The following is a 21,405-nucleotide window of genomic DNA, read 5'->3' as shown; positions in this document are numbered from 1 at the left end:
CATTTAGCTTTACAGCTGATTCTTATCAAGCTCTAGTGGATCTGGAGCTGTTTAAGGCTATGATTAAGGTTATTTGCGTAAGGTTTGTCTAAGTGATGAAGTGTTATATAAGCTTATACAAACAATATAATGAAAAGGACGGCATAATCAATCTGCGCATAATAAATAACAATAGCATTGAAATAAAAAGAAAGAAAACATTGATTTTTATTCATTTTCTTAACATATATTCACTATCGGAGAAATACGATCCCATCTGTTATCCTGTTCGCTCACCACATGATTCAATGTGGAAGGAACTAAGCCATCACCTTCAAACTGCCACTGATGGCAACTGCGAACTCTATCGCAGTCGCCGAGCGCCCCTTCCGTGTGTAAGTCAACCGTGTTGAGCTCACAACATCTCTTTCCCCTTTTCCTTCTATCCCTCTTCTCTTTCCTCGTTTGTGTTTGTTCACATTCTCTTGCGGAACGAGCGCTTGGCCTCCTCGTTTCTTCCCATCATCAACTCCAAGGCTTTGTCCTCACCAAGCATCAACATGGAGGGCCATCCGGAGCATCATCGAGGACCGACCTTCTCACCTGAGCATATCGAGATTCTTATCACTATAGAACGAGTCGGAGCAGGATGTTCTATGATCGCTATCATTCTGGTGCTGCTGACCTTCGGCCTTTTCAAAAAACTTCGAACAACTCCTAATTTGTTTCTCATCTTTGCCTCAATCGCAAATGCCGGTGCGAGTGTTGCATCTATGATCGGCTATGATGGTCTTGAAAGGGGTGAGGGATCACATCTTTGCCAGGCTCAGGCATTCATCTTCGAATGGTATGATATTTGACTCAGGTTATGGTTTAACACTAACCTCTTTCCCCAGGTTTATGCAGTCTGACCCTTGGTGGTCACTTGCCATGGCTATCAATGTGTTTCTAGTGTTCTTCTGCAATGCCGATCCTCGAATGTTTCGCAAGTATGCCTGGCTATACTGCATGATCTGTTTCGGTGGTCCTTTTATTCCAGCAGTTGTTTTGATATCAATCCGCAACTCACCTGAAGGTCTCATATTTGGAGATGCTACTGTAGGTGGTTTTTAACCGTTCTTCTTTCACTAGTATACTGACAATGTGTAGCTCTGGTGTTGGATCGGGACTGACTGGAGTCTTGTTCGCCTCTACGCCTACTACATCCCAATCTGGATATTTTCATTCCTCTCCATCATGATCTACATCGCTGTTGGATACCACGTTTTCCACACTCGAAATCAGATCAGGCATATGGTGATGGATGTTATTGGCAACGCCGAGAAGAATGATCATATTCCTTATTCGAGTAGTGAGCACAGAGGCTCCTCAGAAGCGGTAGCCTTCCCACCTGATGCCAGTGAGGCAGGCGAAGCTGACTTTTGTCCTCAGAATCTCACACCTCGTCAGGACTTCTATGGTACTGCAGTCACAGAAGTTCAGATTACACGCGAAGACCCGAGGCAAGTAATCCAACAAGAGCCTACACTTCCAAGTCCTCCTCTAGCCGCAATGCCTCCGCGCATCCAATCTTGGGTCCTACCTAGTTCTTTCGAGCATATTGAACCGTCGAGTTCTAGCAGAGCTCAACGATTCGAGACACTCTGCACATCCGACAGTTCTCGCCAGCCACCCTCCTCAGTAATGACTAAACTTCGTGCCGTCAAGTCTAACGCTTCTATGAAACTCAGACAATTTGATCCAGTCAAGATGGCATATTTGCGCACCAGCTTCATCTTCGGCCTCGCTGTGTTGATCACTTGGATTCCGAGCTCCGCCAACCGGCTGTACAGCCTGACGCACCACGACAGGATCAGCTTTCCCCTCAGTGTCGCCAGTGGCTGTGTGCTTCCCTTGCAGGGTGTTTGGAACGCCGTGATCTATTTCACCACCAGCTGGAAGACCTTCAATGAGGAAATGCGTGTTCTCAGGTTCAAATGGTTCGGAGGGGCCGAAGAATGTACAAACGGGGTCCGTCTCAATAGCCGACTTGGTTCAAGCAAGGGCAGCTATCGAAACACCTTTGAGCGAACTCGACAACTACGCGCCTACTCGGTTGAGGATGCAGAGAAACCGGTTTCGACATGATTTATATTGTATGTAAGAGAAACTATATGGATGGAGTCAAAAAGGTAATGTTTCACACATTTGTCTGAGGGAAGCACAAATGTTACATAACTTGTCATGTCTTTACAATTCGCCGTCACAGGCATGGATCACCGGGTGTTAAAATGGGGTACAAGCGTGGATAGCATCAGCTGCGATGTATCATTATTAATTCAAAATGCCTTATGACTTAAATATTATATGGCCATGATGTTTTTGCAGGCAGACAACCTTCAGGCATCATAGATGGCCTCGCCCTCAGCAGCATCCACGTTCTCTCGCACAACTCTTTCGACAGCAGCTGGAATATCCTCATCACCATCGAGTAGATCATACCAGCCGTTCTTGACACCGTCGGCAGCGAGAAGATGTGAGGCAACCTCAGCAACAGCCTCACGGCTAACACCGTTCTTAGCGATGCTCTTGGTTTTGCCAAACTCAACTTTGGTGGCTGGGTCATCAGTCAGAGTTCCAGGTCTCAGATCGATGCCAACAAGAGTAGGACTCTTCTTGGAGACCTTGTAGAGGGTCTCATCGGCCTCGATCTTGGCCTTGTAGTAGTTTGCCAATACGCCGTTGTTGACCTTTTCATTGTACTCATCCCACTCGCCGGCAGGCCACCATGAAGCACCAGATCGACGAGAAGCTAGGTATGAGATAAGAAGGAACTTGGTGATGGTGGGTACAGATGCTGCGGCATTGATGAAGTGAACGGCGGCATCTCGGTCCACCTTGAAAGTCTAGGAGGGGTCAGTAAGTGAGCTGATCTGAAGAGGATGGGGCTGGTTCATACTCTTTCTGCGCCACCTTTACCTCCGGCACCTGTATCTCATCAGTATTGGCCCAAGAGTGATTCTCGTATGTTGACCTACCAGCACTCCAAGCAATATAATCGGGCTTGACTTCATTCAAGATACTCAAGGCCTTATCCTGGGATGTGACGTCCTCAATGCTACGTACTAGGACATTGAGTTTACCGGGGAGGCCGGCACCAAGTTTTTCGATGGCAGGGGTCTGTTCAGAAGTTCGGATGACACTGGTTACAGTCCACGAACGCTTGAGAAGGAGAGGAGTGAGAAGCTGGGCGATTTTGCCGTGGCCGCCAAGAAGAAGAACGTGATGAGAAGCCATTGTGTATAAGTGAGGATGGGTCAATTGGGTCAAAAAGAGGTTGGATTTGTCGATAAGAGTTATGAGATACTGAAAAGATTAGATACTGGCCAGATAATCTGATTAGAGTTGGACCTTGGGTATTTATCTACTTTAAAGCTACAGGGCAACTGACGAATTCTACGAGGTATGACGACATTCGTAACAAAGCGGGGCAATCAACCATTACTAATTCTGAAAGGATAACGGCATTTGATATTATGGATCTTGGGATTGACGAGATTCGAATGATTTTCCTCGCCATCAAGGTGATTTTTATATCATACTGACCTGAAGTTCCCTGGTTATGCTGGGGGTTGTGATGTCAGGGTTGATGGTGTTAGTGGTGTTGTTAGACTGGCTCGGAGTTTAGCTGGAGTTGATGACATGCATAACTGGCATTTAAATAATATCTTTCTACTCGTCTTACTAATACCATGAACTCATGTTCTTTTAACTAATGGTTAAAACATACTCTTTTGGCCCCAAAGCAAAACCCTCATTCTTAGTTCTCATGTTGGACACAAACTGTTATGCCGCTTACACCAGAAAGTAACGCTAGATTCTGAGATGAGACAGCCCAAGCTACCTACCAAGCAACACAGGCAATCTCCATGCGAAGATCTATGGTTTTATAGGTAGCCATATCACTCAAGCGAAGAGATTGTTATTCTCGCCCAGTACTGCTTTATCTATTGTTTGAATAAATATGAAGTCGCAATCTGATGCATTTCACAAGCACAAACGCTTAGGTAAGCCACCTACGACTTGGAAGATCTCGGGAGTTGCGGAGCTTGATCGACTAAACCGCTTACGGTGTGCTCAACCATTGGATGCTCTTTCTCACTGAATGCTGTATATCACCCTAAGATTGTGTTTGCCTACTGACGGTCAGTCGTGAAGGGGTGGTGTTCTTGCATTTATGAGTCTTATATGAAGGCCTGCTGTTCTCTCAAATTTGCTTATCCTACACCAGTCCCCTCATCCTAGCTTTCTTGCTACAAATCGCTCAACCCTGTCTACTCATCGTAAAAGTGAGCCTCGGACAGGGATTGTATAGGAGTCATTGAGCTCTTATATGAGTATCTCCAGGTACTTATCCGGCGTGAGAAAAATGGCTAAGACGGTTTGTATTGTTGGTAAGTCACGCCTTGCTATCTCTGACAGCTTCGCTGAGTATTGTAGGCGCTGGTCCTTCGGGACTTGTCGCAGCCAAAACGCTGTTACACAACACTGCCCCCGGCGAATTCAAAGTCACCATCTTCGATGCCCAGAAGGATATTGGAGGTCTGTGGCCTACGTCAAAGACGGACAATGGCAGACAGGTCCACCCATTTATGTGGGCGAACCAGAGCAGACATACAATGCAGTTTAGTGAACTTGCCTGGGAAGATAGTGATCCTCAACTCCCACAAGGTTGGATGGTTGGAAAGTATCTTCACAGATATCTCGAGCGGTTCCTGAAGAGCAACAAGGACTTTGAACTCAAGCTTGGTACACGAGTTGAGAGTGCAGAGCGGCCGAAGGGGTCATCTAATGGTTGGGTTGCCAACACCAAGTCAGATGCTGGAACTGAAACAAGGAACTTTGACTATCTTCTTGTTGCTTCTGGTTTCTTTGGAAAGCCAATTATACCCGAGAGCCTTGAGAAGCAGACAGCTATCCCTGTTGTCCACAGCAGCCATTTCAGGGAAGTGAAGAGCCTTCTGGGCAAAGGCAGACCTGGTGGTGGAAAGATCCTCGTCGTTGGTGGGCAGATGTCTGGTGTTGAGATTGCTGGAACTATTGGCGCTCATCTTTCCTCCGAGGCCAACTCACCCGATCCATCGAAGATTACCGATATCGACAAGTACAGTATTCATCATGTCATTCAGCGCCCGATCTGGGTATTTCCTCTTTATACCAGTCCCAAGCCTGCAGAAGTCGCAGCGCCATTTCTCCCTCTCGACTTTTCTTCATATAACCTCAACAACCGTCCTCGACCCCTGACCAATACACAAGGACACATCCCCGAAGCGACAGCAAAGGTGGTCCACAGCGTCTACAAAGGCGTTCTTGGCTCTGATCAATCCGAATACTCCCCACTGCTCCAAATCGATGGCACAAATGATGATAAGCAGCCCTATTTAGCTGTCAGCGAATGGTACACTGATTTTATTCGATCTGGAATGATTTCTTTGTCGAAAGGCAAAGTTGAAAGCCTCGGAGGATCTACGGCAACACTGTCCGATGGCACAAAGATTGAGGACATTGCAGCAGTGGTGGTTGCGACAGGTTTTGATGCTTCACCTTGCATAAACTACCTTCCTGAAGACGTCTTGAAGGCACTTCATTTCTCACCAAAACATATTGATCAGCCTGTCGCCCTGGCTTTCCATGGAACTCATCACCCCGAAGTGCCAGATCTAGGCTTTGTGGGATTTTACAGATCTCCTTACTGGGGTGTGATGCAGATGCAGGCTCGGTTTGTGGCTGCGCTGTGGTCAGACAATGTATCCCCTGGTCGTGAATCTGAGATCTTTAAGAACAAGCTTCGCGATGACATCTCGATTCAGCGAACACTCGAATTGCGAAATGATCCCCGAGTATCGCAGTTCCCAATGGGCGACTACCCTTATCTGGTGAATGAGATTGCAGAGGCACTTGAGTTGAAGATTCGCCAGCCTCTTGAGCCTCCAGTTCCCAGCTTACCACATAACAATCTGCCATTGGACATGCTCACACCGGCGAGGTACTCAAATCCTGGTGACGATCAGGATTCAAAGGATGCTGCGACAAAATCACTCGAGCAGACACGCAAAGATGCAACTGATGGTCTGACGACGTCAAGATTCGTGGCCCACGCTGTTTTTCGAAGTCTTCTCGGTACATGGAAACTCGAGCGTGATCTTGTCAGCAAACTACCATCACACCCGAGCGGACACTTTAGTGGAACCGCGCAGTTCCTCCTCCGCGAGAAGACGAACGATGGCTTGCGATGTGCGGTCAACGCTAGCGAGGATTCCCCTAGCGATGATGAGCTGGGCATGGAGTATCTCTATATCGAAGAGGGAGAGTTCAAGACCGAACAGGGATTTGGCTTCAAGGCCACACGCCGTTACGTCTGGAGATATGACGAGCTCAAAGATGTGCTGAGCGTGTGGTTCGCTAAACCAGAGGATCTGAAGCGTGCAGACTATCTTTTCCACGAGATTGAGTTCACAGAACCGACAAATAAGGGATGGAAGGCCAAGGCAGGACATTTGTGCATTGATGATTACTACGATGTCAAGTACAACTTTGCCTTCCAGGCCGTGAACCTGAAGGAGTGGGGCATCGAGTATACGGTTAAGGGGCCGAAGAAGGATTACACCATCAGCGGCACTTATAAGCGTTAGAGAAAAGACCAAAGAAGTAATAAGAAACCAAGCTCTTCAGCTCCCCAATGGCTAGATATTGTTGTGACATCTCCTCGGACGAGCAAGGCAGGGATACGGACCGGGCCGATGTCTTGATGGATTGCTCCACACGCTGTGACAAGATGCATGATAGCATTTAACCTTAGATATGATCTACTCGGGTAATGTGAGATGCATCCGGGTATCGTGGAGGAGCCGATCGGCTGGGTCTTGCTGGCCTATTATCATCAGATCATCCGTAACTGCATGATACCTTCTAACTGCAACACTCAACTACTAATTCGCGATTCCGATTTCACAGCCCGAGCATGGTCTCAAAGAGATTTCTTCAGGAAGATATCTCACCTTGAAGGCCATACAAGGCCCAAAAATGCCAATGCATCGTAGATTGTTGCTCCACAGTGATGTGAGATCCGAGATTCGTGCGTTTGTTTGGTTCTAATCGAGTAGTCCAAATGAGTTTGGTAAGGCGTTTGAAGGAGAGTGATAATCAGTCTAATATCATGTTCTGGATCGTATTCAAACTCTTTCTTCTTATAAAACGGCATACTTGCATATCGATACAGAGAATCCTTGATGGAGGTGGTCTCAAATATAGAATTAGGTGTCAACGCAGGAGAGGATAGTCCAGTGAATACTCCACAAGTACTGCTTCATTTAGTAGAGGATGCATATCAGACCATTGCTGAGATGCAACATAGCCTTGTATACGAAGTGCCAATGCCTTCCCGATGACTCACGCATTGCTCATGATATCAATCAAACCTTCAAACGAGGCCATAAATGAGATGCTGCAACGCTCACCGAATTGCACAAGCGTCCAGTGGTCACCGTTGATATGTCACCGAAGCTGACCTTGCGTATATCCTTGTCCGTTTCAAGCCCAGCAGGGGCCTTTGTGATCCTATCAAGATCGATCTTAGAAATTACAACTTTCGATTGTTGAAATCAGACCATAAAGAAGGGATGATTGGGGCTCTGCGTGCCTTGCATATCAGACAATAAATAGTCCCATCCATTAGGGGCCGGGGGTCATTAACCCGGATCCCCGGGACATGGACACCGAACGATTCCGGGGACATTTTTATGGGAGATGAGATTAGGGTCAGAAGAGCCTCAGTTGATTTGGCGAGCGTGGGGTGCATACGAATTATACTGGATTTATCTTTGCAGCAAGCTATTAAAATAATATATTTTGATCGCCTATACTTGTTCGGTGTTGGTATTGACGTAGGAATGCGTCTCCTAAGAAACAACAACAATGACAGCTGAAAATGAGTGTTAGTGAAAAGCTTAATCATACGTTGAAGCCCAACTCAATCGTCAGCCTCAAAGATAATAATAATCGCCTCCTTTCTTGTAACAGTTGCACACACATGCTTGGCGTCCAAGCTATGGATATTGGTATGGTCTGATTTTCCAAGGCACATGCTGACGACACCGCTGTAATTGGAGATGGTTGATCGGTGTATGTGCTGAAGCTGGATAGAGTTATTGGATGTGACCTCCTTTTTTCTCCCCTCGTGTAGGGGCTGTGCTGAGTGGGTTCATAGATGATCGAGTCTGAATTATTGAGAATAGAGGTATAATTGCTAGGTGTTTTAGGTACCTATTTTAGGTGAGTGTACCTTATATATACTTCAAGTTGAAGCTCCCCGTTCCTGGTGGAGAACGCCCAGAAACGTCCATATTTACCTTCCAAGCTTCAAAAACCCCGCGTAATTGGATCAAGGAAAGAGCTTAGCTGTCAAGCAGTCACACAACACATACCTTACTTATTTATTTCTTCCTCTTCAATCCCTTGTATAAGCTTTTCATCTCTTACATCTCCATCTCTTCCTCCTCTTCCTCAACTTCAATCCGACTCATCCTTATCTTATCATCATGAAGCTCGCCGTATTCAGCACAAAACCCTACGATAAAAAGTACTTGTCGTCAGTCCTCGGCGCCAAGCACGCAGAGTCTGGCATCGAGCTCATCTTTCACGAATTCGCTCTTAACGAAGATACCGTTTCCCTCGTCGATGGAGCCGATGCCATTTGCGTCTTCGTGAACGATGTCGTCAACGACAATGTCATCTCCGCCCTGTCAGAATTTGGCGTAAAGGCTATTTTGCTGCGATGTGCAGGCTTCAACAATGTTGACCTCGATGCCGCCCAGCGTCTCCGCATAATGGTCGCCAATGTCCCCTCTTACTCTCCCGAGGCTGTTGCCGAGTTTGCTGTTGCTCTGATTCAGACCCTCAACCGAAAGACCCATCGCGCTTACAACCGTGTTCGTGAGGGTAACTTTGCTCTCGATGGCCTTCTCGGAAAGACCCTCTATGGCAAGACTGTCGGAATTGTCGGTGTTGGCAAAATCGGCCTTGCTACTGCACGCATCATGAAGGGTTTCGGCTGCAGACTCCTTGCATATGATCCCTTCCCTTCACCAGCTTTTGAGGAGTATGGCGAGTACAAATCTCTCGAAGACCTTCTGCCCCAGTGCGATATTGTTAGTCTTCATTGCCCTCTCATGGAGCAAACACGGCACATTATCAACCGCAACACTCTTTCTCTGATGAAAGAGGGTGCTATGCTAGTCAATACCTCTCGAGGTGGCCTGCTCGACACCGAATCTGTCATTCATGCCCTCAAGACAAACCATATCGGTGGCCTTGCACTTGATGTGTACGAGGCTGAAGGCGAACTCTTCTACAACGACCACTCGTCGACAATCATTCAAGATGATAAGCTCATGCGTCTCATGACGTTCCCCAATGTGGTTGTTTGTGGTCATCAAGCCTTCTTCACCGAGGAGGCTCTCACCGAGATTGCCGAGTGCACCCTCAGCAATCTTGAGGAGTGGATAGAGACCAAGACAAGCAAGAACTCTCTCACCAAGGACCTCAAGTTGCGACGCCGTGAATCACTACCCGTCCGCGCCATCTAAAGGGGTCCCATTATTTACTTTTCTGTTCTGTTCTTTGTTTTCGCGGCGTTTAGGAGAGGGAGAGTCGATGATCCACTGGAGATAACAACCCTTTGCTCCTATCCTTGTTCGGGCAAAAGTTCACTCCTCTAGTGGGATGCTATCACGGCCGAGCCGGGAACTAGAAGGAGATGAAGAGCGATCCCTGCTGCCATGTTCTTCACCAAGTGGGCCCTGTCAATGAAAGCTCTGATGCGACCCATTTCATCGCCGAACAGTACCGATGAAGAATAAGCTTGCATGAACGCCTTCCGACCCCCTGAAAACCTAGTTGCTGTGTACCATGATAGTGATTCAAGCATCGCGTCTGTTTCTTCGTTTTCGTTCCGTTTTCGTCCGGTTCCGGTGGTGAAAAGAAATGTTCTTGGATGTCAGCAAAGTCTCGTTTATCAGGCTAGGATACTTCTCACAGACAGGTGAAAGAGGCACTGATTGATGGTTCAGTGTGTTGATTAAAATGACATTAAATTCAAGGGTATTATGCTAAATATCCAAGTCCCCTTTAAATAATTTTCCGTGCATATTATCCCTATATGCAAGTCCTGTCCAGGCATTAAAGTCCAACCTCCTTGTGCCACCCCAAGTCTAAGTCTAATTCCCAGTCTATTTTGTTGTGAAATTGTCCAAGGGACAAGTTGGAGAGCCAATCTAGTGCAATTGGCTTAAGGGTTGCTCACGTAGCTGCGAGCACGGCGAAGATCCTCATCCTCAGAGTCATCACGGACTTGAGCGCCGCCATGAGTGTTACCACGGCCCTTGGCCTTCTCAATATCGTCGACAGTCTCGTCATCACCAGCGTAGGCGTACTTGCTACGCCCACGGATCTTAGCACCGTATTTCCAGAACAGGAAGGGAATGGCACAGCAAGCAAGACTGATGAAAGCAAGGAGTGTTGAGGCCCATTGATCGTTAAGACGCTCATACATCTGCTCAGTGAAGAGAACAACTGCAGCGCCCCAGAAGCTTCGGATGCAAGTCTTTGCAGCGAGAGCGGAAGCAGCTTGATGCTGATAAGAGTCGACAAGGTAGTTGTTGGCAGAGTTGTAAAGGAAAATAAAGCCAAAGCCGACAGGAAAACCACCCATAGCAGGGCCGGCCCAAGAAAGCTCCTTGTATGAAGTCCAGGCGAAGATAAAGAGACCAATGGGAATGAACCAGCATGAGGCCATCATGGGAATAAGACGAACCTCAGCGGGAGGATGACCATTGTGCTTCTTGACGAGCGAGATGTAATGGCTGTTTACCCAAGGAGAGCAAGCAGCTGAGAGGAGAACACCAACAGCGACAGGAATGAACATGAGACCGGTCTTTCCAGCAGAGTAACCCTTGCCCTTCTGGTAGATGATAGGGAAGGCAACGAAGAACATGTACAGAAGACCGTAGAGAACACTCATGTACACGGAGATAAGGAAGACGATGAGCTCGCCAAAGAGAAGCTGGAAAGGTCGAATAAGGAAGATTCGGAGACGCTCAGAGAGAGGTCGAAGATCCAGTTCCTGCTCTGTAACGTGGTCGGTTTCGCCAGTGGCAGCTCGAAGCTTGCGAGCTCGGCGGGCGAGAAGAGTAGGGGCGTAAGTCTCAGGGACGGTGAAGGTGATGAGAATCCAGACGACGAAGGCGAGGATGAGCTGGATCCAGTAGAGCCATCGCCAACCAGCGGCATCAGAGAGGAAACCACCGACAAGAGGACCAACTGATGCATTCGTTAGTATCTGGATAAGTGAAGGTGTTTAAAGGTAACTCACTAGCAGGACCGATGAAAGGAGCAGCAGAGAATGCAGCCATGGGAACACCACGCTCTTCATTCTTCCACAGATCGGCGAGAGTACCACCAACAAGGGTCATGGGTGCTGAGAAAGCAATACCATCGATGGCTCGGCAGACAAGAAGAGTCTCAATGTTCTTTGCCACAGCACAGGGAATAATGAAGATGACAGCGACAAGAAGAGTAGAGCCACTGAACAAGGTTAGTGACAATCACCAAATATCTTAAGCTGAGATGACTTACTAGATGATTCGTCGACCGTAAATCTCAGAAAGAGGTGCAAAAACCATAGGTCCAACACCAAAACCCACAACGAATAAACTAATACTCACAAGAGCAAGTTCATTGCTAACATTCAAATCCTTAACCACGCCCGCGATATCGGCAGTGATAACACTAGAGCAGAACGCAACAACGAAACACGTCAGCGCCACAACCATAGTGCACCACCACTTATAAGCCTTGCTCCAATTCTTAGGATTCTCCTTATCTCCGGGGGTGAAAGTAACAAGCTTATATCGCCTCTCCTGTCCAGGCTCATGGTTCGTTGACTTTCTCGCGATCTCCTCAGGCTGGATAGGACCGGGGATAGCACCGCCTGGAACTTCAACGCGGTACTCGTCTAGGTTGGCGTTGGCACTGAGGGTTCGGTAGGGCAGGTCGATATCTAGATCTGGATCGCGGGTTTCTTTCTGGGAGCCGTCGTGGGAGTGAGTGTGGGTGTGGGAGAGGGAGCGACGGATGCGGCTCATTGTTGTTTGGTGCGTGTTCAGGGGCGCGAAGGTGGTGTCGTCTTCACGACCTTCTAGAGTTGTCGAAGAACGATTTGGATTTTGTTGATCCATTCTGTTTGTTTGGCTGGTTGATAGTGTATTACAATACTCAGTATGTAAGGTTAATATAGTAAGTCAAGGAGAGTAGAGTAGATGGATAGAGTATGAGAATCAGGTCAATGTCTCAAGATGCTCAATAGAAAATAAATCTTTCACAAACTGGGCCATGCCCACCTCTATATACTTACCCCATCTCATCTCATCTCTTTTACCAAAGATTTCTCATTCAATGAGAATGGTAACTTTGTCCCCACATGAATTGATATCGCCGCACCCGAATTCCGGCGCTGGGCCGTCAAGGTGGGTCCTCGCCACACGGCTCAAAGGCCCACTCTTTGCGGATGCGGCTGCGAACCGTGCGGCTCCATCCGAGAACTTGAGTGTGTTTACAAGGATAAGCATACATCACAAATTTACCTGTTTTTGCTGGAGACACTCGCTTGGTTGGTTGGGGATACTTCGGTGTTGGAGTGTAGCATTATCGATTCATTATTTGCTTCTTCTGATCAGGGGATGAACATGTTACATGCCTTTTGCATCCTTGCTTGTTTGTGAGCCTCAATATCAGCCGCATCTTTTTCATTCTCTTTAGTTCTGTCCCTCAATTCTAGTCTGATCCCTTTAGTTTAAGCTTTATTCAAATAGGGCTATGATTATCTTCCTTTATTTAGTCTTCGGTCTCAGTCCGTAGAACACATCAACGGGCGTTTAAGAGCCTCCACATCGGAACCGTCGCTTCCGATGTGGGTCCCGTGATATCTAAGCTTCAGCGCCGTCATCGGAACTTGGACTTGGACTGGGCTGAAACAATGAGACTAAAAACTCAAGCTTCACGCCAACGTCATTGCTGCACCAACCCCTGTTCACTCTTCGGTAATAATCCTTGTAACGGCTGCTTAGACTATCATGTTACTTATTGATGCTATCAACTGATAATGCAATCTCTGGTCTTTCCGGAACGTCGCCGAATCTCTTTGTCTCTCCTCTCTAACAACTAGTCAAGCTCCCTCTCGAGTCTTCAATAAAGTTTGTCTACCACTCCCGAAATATAATCTTAGTAACAAGACTCCCATGTTCGTAGGTCGGCGGTGTTTGCCCAGTCGTGTCCGGTTTTATCTTTAGGGCAATCTCTGCACTTGTCAAAGCTTTAAAAGAAACATCTGGCGCTGCAACCACCTGCTCCTCTTCTGTCATATTGTAGTCGCCCTTAGAATCGACCTGTCTCAGACTCCCATTGGCCTCCACGACTGTACGATGAGGTGTGTCTTGATGACCGACACGCAAGGCCCACGCCCGGGCCCACCCCTGCACGCAGAACGCCCAGAGAATCATATCAGCTCCCGAATCCAGGGCAAGCTCCACCAAATTGCAACAGATAGCAACTGGTAGTCCTCGAATTTCGAGTGGATATGTTGTCACTTCTGCGAAACTATCACCCTCAGAGTCAATCTCGTTGCAACTTCCCTTGGGCCGTGAGTCTATCTCAACCAACAAGCTGCCATTTTCATCATGTTGGGTGGCATTCATGCAATGCTGACGACATAGGCCGTGAGATATGACGGCAAGCACATCTGGCGATATCATGTAAAGAACAACCATCTGTTTGTCTGTGTCTGAAGATATTGACGGATCGGGGTTGATAGATCTGGTGAAGATGTCCTCTCCTAGACTGTCGTATCCACTACCAACCGAAAATGTCGCCATGACACAGACCCCGAGTCTCGTGTCAGATACAGCTGTGTACAACACGGGCAGTGTTGACGTCGTATTCATTGGAGGACGAAATTGGGCCTTGCAAATTAAGCGATCCAAAGACCCTCCCGTTGCATCAGAGCCCAAAGAAAGGGTCCCAGTTCTGGGATTCGTGTACAAAACATGGTCTCCATCGCCCAAGGGAACAGGTCTGTAATGATCCCTGATGTTGCTGGTGGTTATTCCTTGGGTTGGGCTTTGTTCTCTACCGCGATGCTGCTGTTGCTGGCCATAGTCATCGCAGGCTTCCATAAACGGGGAGGATTGATCGTATACTCTGACGACTCCACTCAGAAGGGTCATTGCCGTGACCCCTGTGTCGCTCCCTAAAGTCAAGCCGCTGGGCTTGCTACCGGAATGTTGAAGACGTTCCCGACTGGTCCGAACAGATTACCGAACGTCGCCGGAGTCGAAGTGCATCAGCCGCATATACCTTGTCAGATCATGTGCTTAGCGAGGTCACGCCCAATGGCACATCGAGAGGTAGGTAGTCGCGATCTGAGCAGATCTCAAAAGGTGTGTATAGAATTCATATGTAGGTATGAGCGAATTTTCTCGTGATATGGGCTTGTTGATAGTTGGCCAAACGAATGATGATGATGGAGGAGAAAATGACCGCCTCAGTCATTGTTCACAAAGGCAAGCACTGACTATCGTCAAATCACGGGATTGGAAGTGCCCAACAGGAAAAGGGGAAAGGCCGAGATAGCTCCTGCTTGACTCAGTTTCACGACTCAACTGCTCTTCAATTTCATGATTTGTATATATCTTCAGTTATTCTAAGCATGACTAAGGACGGACAAAAAGCTAACGTGTATTCTTGCGATCAAAGAAAAGGACATTGGGGTGCCTGCTCTAACTTCAAACACCAAGCAAGCGCCATAATCATGCATGCCACCTTCAATCAACGTCATTAAACATTATTTCCTCCATTGTCTCTCCAAACGTTTTCGTCTCCTATACCGAGTGTGCTATCGACACCCTGCAGAACAGGGCGTTCAGTCTCCTCTGTTGTCTGTGTGTCATCCGTGGGGATTGGTGGAGGTGGCTCGTCGTAGATCCACGGCTGGGGAAGTCTGTATATCTGTCAGAAAATTCACGTCAACATAGTAGGTAAAATGTTACTTACGGGGCCACAAGACTGGGGTTGACGAATTGCAGGCCCTTCTCCTTGTACTCGTCTAGGGTGCTTCCACGACGCAGAATGGCCTGTGAGGGTCGAGGGCGGGCCTCGTTCTCAAATGCGTCATCCAGCGCAGCTGCATCGTCTGGATCCTCATCTGCCCTGACAGCGCGAAGTGCAATGTATTTGGTCAGAGGCTCGAATCGCTGCTTGATATAGTAGCTGTACCAGATGGTAAAGGGGAGCAGTGGCAGAATGCACACCGACTGAATGAATGCCTCGCTAGTGGCGATTCGGCCCACCATGACAACTTCCAAGACAAGCAACCCGACGATGATGCGGTAGCTTATTATTCTCCACGCACCTCCAGTGGCATGTTGAGGCTGGTCCATTGCATATAGTACCATGTACTTGAAGGCAAAGTAGCCCAGACAGAAATAGACGGTCCCAACGATGAGTATAGCATATCCCCAGGCCAGGACACTGTAGATAAGACACAGGTTGAAAACAAGTAGAGACGTAGGAAGGAAAAAGCCGTATTGGAAAACCGGGGGTTTCTTGAGCTCGAGAGCGTCGCGTGGTGTTTTGGACAACCAACGCAGGAATGGGTAGAGGAATACACTCCCTGCCTCGAGAATTCGGAAGGGCATAAGTCCAATGCCCTGTAGCATAATAAAGCAAATGTAGAAGATCGATAGCTTCTCCACATCACCAGCAATCGCGCGTGGCATTTTGCTTGTGTCCTTGGCAAAATCCTGAAGCCTGCTCCAGAAATTAATTCCTGACAATGAAACTGCAAAAACAAAAAAGGTATTGAAGAAGGTGAAGAAGTAATTCTTGGAGATGACGGAGAGTTCCACGTCGCCCTGAGAAATCATGCCTTGGTGATTGGATAGGAAGTCGTACAGGTAAGGGACAGCAACGTTAAGAAGCGACACAACCAGAGCGGGCAAGCCGTTTTGGACCAACGAGAAGATAACGCCGTGCGCTTGTAGCCATTTGGCAAATGGTTTAAAGTTGGACTCAATTGTGCAGTAACTCAACAATGACGAAATGGCAATGGTGGGGAAAATGAAAGCGAGTGTGAGCGCCGTGATGAACAAAGTCACAGCCCAGGACTTAAGGCGACGAATACCACGGGGTGCATATGTATTCCTCCAGACAAGGTCCGAAGGGGCCGGTGTCAACTTAGTCAAAAGCCGGCCTGGCCTGGGGTCGATTCGTGCTTGGATAGCCATCTGGCATGAAGCTACCGAGTCCATAGTAACAATGGCCATGTCTGTGGGCGCGTATGTCTTCTTGCGAGCCTCTATGACTTGGGCATCCAATCTTCGAAGTCGTTCCTCGTAGTAATCGATAGCATCAACGTTGCGGGATCGCAAACCAAGGGTACCATAGCGTATGTTGACTTTAGGTCTGCCTTCATCTCCAGAGTCCCAGGGCTCCTGTTGAGAGTCCAAGAGACGCCCATTTTCTCCGGTTTGGTCATCGTCTTCTTGTTCCTGAGACACACCATTGCCACGTCTTCGTTGATGTCCAGCATTCTTTCTTTTCCGACGCTGATGTTGAAGGAAAGTGGCCCAGGCACCTTCAAGGCGTCTTAAAGTGGCGTCCCTCAATTCCACAAGATCGTCAAGTTTCTTCCAGTCTCGGCAAAGCATGACCTTCTCAACTTTCCCAACGCCCAGCTTTTCGATGAGATCCTTGATCTTTTCCTCCGATCGCAAGTCCTCGGGAATTCCTGTAAGTCGAAATGTCCTATCTGTCACTGTGGACTGTGATCCGAGATAGTCCTGACGAAATTTGATGACGCGGAATGTCTCCAGGTTGAGATAGTATATCGTCAAGCCGACGAAGAAGTATGTAAAAATAACGTAAGCCCACAGCCAGGACTTCTCGTAACTCTTGTCCGTTTTATCTTTGTGCTTAAGTATGTCGAGGAAACTCGCATCTGAGAACACGTTCTGATCTGTTCCATAAAACGAACCCGGGACAGTTGATGTATCATCACCACCATGGCCCTTCTTGCTTTTGGTGTCCGAAAATGAACGATTGATTGGCAACAGGATAACAGTCGCGAAGAATGCCATAATGCTAAAGAGTCGGATGGCCATTTTGAAGAAGCTCAGAAACTATAATCTGTCAGCGATTTACATAGGCTGCTCGGGATTTATGTCGTACCACAAAAGCATCGAGTCCAGCGGAAGCCAGGACCTGCTCCTCGGTAATTTTAAACAGTGTCGGGATCCAGCCAAACGTGGAATTTGGGAGGGCGGGTAGACCAAGCTGATGATCGAGGCGCCGTTTTCGCGCAGCGTAAAGGGCGGGCCATCGTGGGCGTAGGAACTTTCAAGGAGTCAGTTCTGTGGCTTATAGCTTTGTTTTATTATCGGGGAAGCGCGAGGTCTTTCGCAAGCGTGCCAAGGATGAACGTACACAGAAGAGGAAGAAGGCAGAGACACCAATCACCAAAGATAATACGAGCTGGACCTCGAGGCTCTTCCCGGTGTCAGGGTCGATAATCTTCTCATCCCAGCATGAATCGGTTTTGTTCTTCATCGCGAGGGACGATGATGGATACTCACAGCGACAAATGCTGAGAGTTGTTGTGCGAGACGCAAATGCAAGGCTGAGGCTATTCAGGATCAAGTTGTGGCGCCTGACGAGTTAGAACCGATGACGTACAGAGACGGTGAAGGAGGACGGACCCACATGAGCTTTGGTGCTGAGTCATGTGTCACAAACTCCTACCCTGTACCACGAAGAAGTCTTACAAGCCATTTACCTCACTTCCTTGAACCACATTCCATACGTGTAAGATAGTGTTGAATTACTGGGGTGCACTTTCTACTTCGGGCGCAGATCTTTCTAATCTACCTCCAGTATCTCCTTCGTGATCATCGAGTAAGGATCTTGGTATCCTCTGAGTCACATGGTTTTAAGTCTGCTGCAAAGTAAATGAGCCTAAAACGTAAACTCCATCCATCTCCTCCGAATCTGCATTTGCGGACCCTCTTTGAAAGAAAGAACGTTCCCATCCCTTAAGACCAGAGAATCCAGTGCCCCCCTCCTGTGATATGTTGAGTAAAGCCTCACGCTGAGGATGAGCTGGAGAACCCCAGAAGAAAACCCATGCGCGTTGTCGGAGTAGGGCAAGATTCTCTTGCGTATAATTGCGAGGCGTGCCATGACGAAGTACGATGTCGTTCCATAATTCTGGAAACAAGCCCCTCTTTCTGTCAAAACTTCCTGAGACAGTTTCTTTGTGGGCGCGATCATAGTCACAACGGAAGTTGGCATTTCTGATAAGAGACAGTGCAGGCTCAATGGAAGCTTCTTGGCCTTGCTGCTTGTGTCTCTCGTCCATAAGGCTCATGATGGGTTCAAGACCATAACTCGGCAGCCTTGCTGCGGCCATGGCGCATACGGACTTATCGCCTGTGAGCGCTTCTACCCATTGGGTCGTCTCGCAGACTATGCTGTTGGAACGTCCAAGTCCCGGGGGTGGTGGATCCGGCACCTCAGCTCCAGACCACTCAGAAAAGAAGGCTGTATACAGAGTCTGTATATATATCTGAACACACCTGATGGCTTCGTCCTCCCATGGTAGAAACTTATGGCCTCCTCGTCGACTCAGTTCGACTCGAGGCCTGTAGCGACGATGGATAACCGCAACATAAAGGCGAACCTTGCTCATCAACTCGTGTCTTAAGAAAGCCCAGAAAAGAATTTTTCGTCCAGGTTTGCCAAGAAGATACAGGTCAAACTCCCCCTCAAGCCTTGGGTGCTCGGTAGAAGTCAAGTCCGAGTCCACCACAGGAAGACCTCGGTATGCTCGTGGAAGGAAATCAGAGGTCGCCTTATTCAGGTAGTCTTTGATCCGAGAGAGTATAAGTTGGTGAAGCTTGTATATACTGTCAACAATAGACTGGTCCTCTAGGGCCGAGAGAGTATCCGCCAATTCCTGTGTCGCCCATTTGTCCATCATTATGGGAATGTCTTTTCTGAGGCGAGCTCGATCTTGCTCTCTTAAGACAACGAGACTTTGAAATTTTAGGATGGCCATGGCATCCTGAAGCATCTCCTCATCGAAATCGGCTTTAATTTGATCCTGCATGATTTTGCTGTCGGAAGTGGTGGATTCTGTTTCCAACAGCACGCTCTCAGTCGTGTCATGCTTGATGTGGTTTTCAATGCCCGCTGAACCATTAGAGGAGAGAAGTTCGGGATCAATAGTCGAGCCAACAAGCGCGAAAGGATCGAAGAGGCAAACGTGATGAGTGGAATTTGTGTTTGAAGACTCTGGGACATAGAGATTCGAGTCCCCCTCAACATTACAATTAGGGCGGCTGTCTTCCGAGTCAATATCCATCTCAGTACGGTGGACGATCCTGGAACCGAAAAGGTCCTCCTGAATAATGGATGAATCGTCATGACCGCAGAAAGCATTGTCAAAGAAGGATGGTTGGTTCGCGTAATAAAGACTAGAATGATATTCTTCAAAGACATTGACATTCGGGTTGACGTAGTCATCGAGACTGGCGTAGAATTCCTCAGGGCCAAGATACTTCCTATTGGTAGGAGTAAATAGAGGGTTAGGGGGAGCCATTCGTCTGTTCTGTATACAAGCCTCTGAAGCAAAGGATCTTTGATTCATTAGTATAATCGATTGTGATTTCTTGGTGCCAATTGTCTGTTGAAATTCATGAAGCAAGGATAGACAAAAATGAATAGAATCTAGATAGTAAAAGGTGAAATCCATTATTTATATGAGTCTAGACAGTCACTTTGAGTTTGTATTATACAATATTCAAAAGTTTATGTATGTATATTGAAAATTTCTGGTGACAGACATGAGCTCAAAGTGTAAAAGACTAAGCACTTTCAATACTCATTGGCCCTTATGATTAAGGTATGAATTCAGTCATTTATACTCTGAGGCCCCTACCACCCATGACGGTAAACGGCATGTTCACACTTCAGAGTCCTCTTTGTTAGCTGTTTCACTATCTTGGGAAAGATCCTTCACATTGCCAACGCTGGATCACATATGTATGGGGAGTACCACCTTCGAGAGAAATATGCTCTGCTACCTACCTAGTGCTTTTTGAAGCACCTGGTACCCATTTGTCAGGAGTGACTCTACTGGTATGTGAAGCTTACTTTTAGCCATTTCGAATATCGCACCGTTTGCTGGCTCATTTAAGACGTTGCGCTGATTTATTATGGAAAGTTTAAGCCTATGTTGTGGAGAAAATAGTTAAGGAAACTTTTGATGGTAAGTGTCACCTATTTAAGGTATTGCATACCGGATAAGATTCTAAAGTTTAGTGAGATACGATGACATACTATCATGCATGCCATTTGACAAGGTTCCTTGAACAATATATTCAAACTAGCCTTCGTTATGCAAAGGCTGTCTCAGAAGTCAGAGACCTGTAGCGATGACTGAATCAAAGGTCTGACACGCGTACCGTTCTTTGTTGCTTCAGATCCAGACCTTTCAGTTGATATTCTTGAGAATCAACGACTTATTTGACAGAATGTATATCATGAGAGATCCTTACTACTGTATACCTTTATCAACAGCATTTACTCATGGACTTGTATATAAGAGATTGAGTTTGGTACAGTATCGTATGTGTATGGTTGTTTTCAAAGTCAGATAGAATCTCTGAATAAAGAAAGTCCGAGTTATGCTCTCGGAAAAGAAGACTATATTCTTCTATATCTTACTGCTAAAACGATGAAGCTCGGTCTACCTATTGCTTTGACGAGCCATTGTTGGCGACTTTCTGATCGGTCAAGATATTCATCTCCGAGGAAGAGTCGCCTCGATCCTGCTTATTTCGCTGTTGCCAAGATGGAGCTTAGATTATCTTCAAGCCCCCCACGCCTACTCGAACGATCTTTAAGGCAAGACCTTAAGACAAGAAAGAGAATTGGCTGAGCGAGGGTCGTATAAGGCCAGAGGGCTCCACTGCAAAAGAATCCTTCTTCTTCAAACCCTCCACTTTCCACTGTATCGAGACTCCAATACATCGGTAAACTCCGTTTCCATCCCTCTTGGCCGCATGAAAACGTGGTGAACTAGTGAGGAAGGCCCGTAACGATGTGGAACTGCCCAGGATCTTCAGTTTAGCTCTCCACTGGCTGGAGGCGATGGCTTCATGTTGTCCACCGGAAACAACGCGCTTTTGCCTACTAGTTCGCGTTGAGGGTTGAGGCGTTATTTCAATAGCAACTGATTTTGCCTTTCCACATCACGATCTTCTGACAAATACAACAGAA

General features: G+C 47.4%; 8 protein-coding genes across 14 annotated transcripts; 3 read left to right on the top strand and 5 right to left on the bottom strand.

Moving 5' to 3' along the window:
• Positions 1-362: 362 nt before the first annotated feature.
• On the top strand, positions 363-2,106 carry FOXG_08375 (uncharacterized protein; the record flags this gene model as incomplete). The annotated part of the gene is made up of 4 exons (XM_018387283.1): positions 363-826; positions 876-1,077; positions 1,129-1,356; positions 1,411-2,106. The coding sequence occupies exons 1-4, from the start codon at positions 540-542 to the stop codon at positions 2,104-2,106; spliced, it is 1,413 nt and encodes a 470-aa protein (XP_018245122.1). The 5' UTR covers positions 363-539.
• On the bottom strand, positions 1,355-3,632 carry FOXG_08374 (uncharacterized protein). The gene is made up of 3 exons (XM_018387282.1): positions 2,997-3,632; positions 2,918-2,946; positions 1,355-2,864 (listed from the first exon to the last, which is right to left on the bottom strand). The coding sequence occupies exons 1-3, from the start codon at positions 3,253-3,255 to the stop codon at positions 2,358-2,360; spliced, it is 795 nt and encodes a 264-aa protein (XP_018245121.1). The 5' UTR covers positions 3,256-3,632; the 3' UTR covers positions 1,355-2,357.
• FOXG_08373 (uncharacterized protein) lies at positions 3,598-7,218 on the top strand. Of its 3 annotated transcripts, XM_018387280.1 has the most exons (3): positions 3,598-4,025; positions 4,177-4,412; positions 4,459-7,218. In XM_018387280.1, the coding sequence occupies exons 2-3, from the start codon at positions 4,352-4,354 to the stop codon at positions 6,648-6,650; spliced, it is 2,253 nt and encodes a 750-aa protein (XP_018245119.1). In that variant the 5' UTR covers positions 3,598-4,025; positions 4,177-4,351; the 3' UTR covers positions 6,651-7,218. The 3 variants fall into 3 exon arrangements, with proteins under 3 accessions (XP_018245119.1, XP_018245120.1, XP_018245118.1); XM_018387281.1 differs by having other exon boundaries at positions 4,177-7,218; XM_018387279.1 differs by having other exon boundaries at positions 3,598-4,412.
• Positions 3,819-12,456, bottom strand: FOXG_08371 (uncharacterized protein). Of its 5 annotated transcripts, XM_018387277.1 has the most exons (6): positions 11,650-12,456; positions 11,387-11,598; positions 10,052-11,334; positions 7,658-10,004; positions 6,946-7,603; positions 6,442-6,889 (listed from the first exon to the last, which is right to left on the bottom strand). In XM_018387277.1, the coding sequence occupies exons 1-3, from the start codon at positions 12,249-12,251 to the stop codon at positions 10,304-10,306; spliced, it is 1,845 nt and encodes a 614-aa protein (XP_018245116.1). In that variant the 5' UTR covers positions 12,252-12,456; the 3' UTR covers positions 6,442-6,889; positions 6,946-7,603; positions 7,658-10,004; positions 10,052-10,303. The 5 variants fall into 5 exon arrangements, with proteins under 5 accessions (XP_018245112.1, XP_018245114.1, XP_018245115.1 ...); XM_018387275.1 differs by having other exon boundaries at positions 4,155-6,889; positions 6,946-10,004; XM_018387276.1 differs by having other exon boundaries at positions 4,155-7,575.
• On the top strand, positions 8,011-10,643 carry FOXG_08372 (D-lactate dehydrogenase). The gene has a single exon (XM_018387278.1). It carries the CDS (start codon positions 8,556-8,558, stop codon positions 9,600-9,602), a length of 1,047 nt encoding a protein of 348 aa, XP_018245117.1. The 5' UTR covers positions 8,011-8,555; the 3' UTR covers positions 9,603-10,643.
• A 613-nt stretch (positions 12,457-13,069) lies between the features above and the next one.
• On the bottom strand, positions 13,070-14,574 carry FOXG_08370 (uncharacterized protein). Its single transcript, XM_018387272.1, has one exon. The coding sequence runs from the start codon at positions 14,292-14,294 to the stop codon at positions 13,272-13,274; it is 1,023 nt and encodes a 340-aa protein (XP_018245111.1). The 5' UTR covers positions 14,295-14,574; the 3' UTR covers positions 13,070-13,271.
• Positions 14,575-14,683: 109 nt separating this feature from the next.
• FOXG_08369 (uncharacterized protein) lies at positions 14,684-17,774 on the bottom strand. Its single transcript, XM_018387271.1, has 4 exons — positions 17,551-17,774; positions 17,296-17,460; positions 15,121-17,246; positions 14,684-15,067 (listed from the first exon to the last, which is right to left on the bottom strand). Exons 1-4 carry the CDS (start codon positions 17,671-17,673, stop codon positions 14,905-14,907), a joined length of 2,577 nt encoding a protein of 858 aa, XP_018245110.1. The 5' UTR covers positions 17,674-17,774; the 3' UTR covers positions 14,684-14,904.
• Positions 17,775-18,052: 278 nt separating this feature from the next.
• Positions 18,053-19,723, bottom strand: FOXG_08368 (uncharacterized protein; the record flags this gene model as incomplete). Its single annotated transcript, XM_018387270.1, has 1 exon — positions 18,053-19,723. One exon carries the CDS (start codon positions 19,721-19,723, stop codon positions 18,053-18,055), a length of 1,671 nt encoding a protein of 556 aa, XP_018245109.1.
• Between the last annotated feature and the right edge of the window lie 1,682 nt (positions 19,724-21,405).

Source organism: Fusarium oxysporum, chromosome 2 (genome assembly GCF_000149955.1).
Source record: "Fusarium oxysporum f. sp. lycopersici 4287 chromosome 2, whole genome shotgun sequence".
In the NCBI taxonomy this organism is placed as follows: domain Eukaryota; kingdom Fungi; phylum Ascomycota; class Sordariomycetes; order Hypocreales; family Nectriaceae; genus Fusarium; species Fusarium oxysporum.
The sequence above is the reverse complement of the archived record's forward strand: the minus strand, read 5'-3'. Positions and strand labels throughout refer to the sequence as shown.

Excerpts from the sequence above, each read along its gene's own strand:
- FOXG_08372 (XM_018387278.1), top strand. The coding sequence starts at position 8,556 with ATGAAGCTCGCCGTATTCAGCACAAAACCCTACGATAAAAAGTACTTG.
- FOXG_08373 (XM_018387280.1), top strand. The coding sequence starts at position 4,352 with ATGAGTATCTCCAGGTACTTATCCGGCGTGAGAAAAATGGCTAAGACG. Across the intron at positions 4,413-4,458 it reads TAAGACGGTTTGTATTGTTG|GCGCTGGTCCTTCGGGACTT; the intron begins GTAAGTCACGCC and ends TGAGTATTGTAG.
- FOXG_08370 (XM_018387272.1), bottom strand. The coding sequence starts at position 14,294 with ATGACCCTTCTGAGTGGAGTCGTCAGAGTATACGATCAATCCTCCCCG.
- FOXG_08374 (XM_018387282.1), bottom strand. The coding sequence starts at position 3,255 with ATGGCTTCTCATCACGTTCTTCTTCTTGGCGGCCACGGCAAAATCGCC. Across the intron at positions 2,947-2,996 it reads TTATATTGCTTGGAGTGCTG|GTGCCGGAGGTAAAGGTGGC; the intron begins GTAGGTCAACAT and ends GATGAGATACAG. Across the intron at positions 2,865-2,917 it reads GTAAAGGTGGCGCAGAAAGA|ACTTTCAAGGTGGACCGAGA; the intron begins GTATGAACCAGC and ends GACCCCTCCTAG.
- FOXG_08369 (XM_018387271.1), bottom strand. The coding sequence starts at position 17,673 with ATGAAGAACAAAACCGATTCATGCTGGGATGAGAAGATTATCGACCCT. Across the intron at positions 17,461-17,550 it reads CTGCCTTCTTCCTCTTCTGT|TTCCTACGCCCACGATGGCC; the intron begins GTACGTTCATCC and ends ACTCCTTGAAAG. Across the intron at positions 15,068-15,120 it reads AACCCCAGTCTTGTGGCCCC|ACTTCCCCAGCCGTGGATCT; the intron begins GTAAGTAACATT and ends ACAGATATACAG.
- FOXG_08371 (XM_018387273.1), bottom strand. The coding sequence starts at position 12,251 with ATGGATCAACAAAATCCAAATCGTTCTTCGACAACTCTAGAAGGTCGT. Across the intron at positions 11,599-11,649 it reads TACGGTCGACGAATCATCTA|TGGCTCTACTCTTCTTGTCG; the intron begins GTAAGTCATCTC and ends AACCTTGTTCAG. Across the intron at positions 11,335-11,386 it reads TCCTTTCATCGGTCCTGCTA|TTGGTCCTCTTGTCGGTGGT; the intron begins GTGAGTTACCTT and ends CGAATGCATCAG.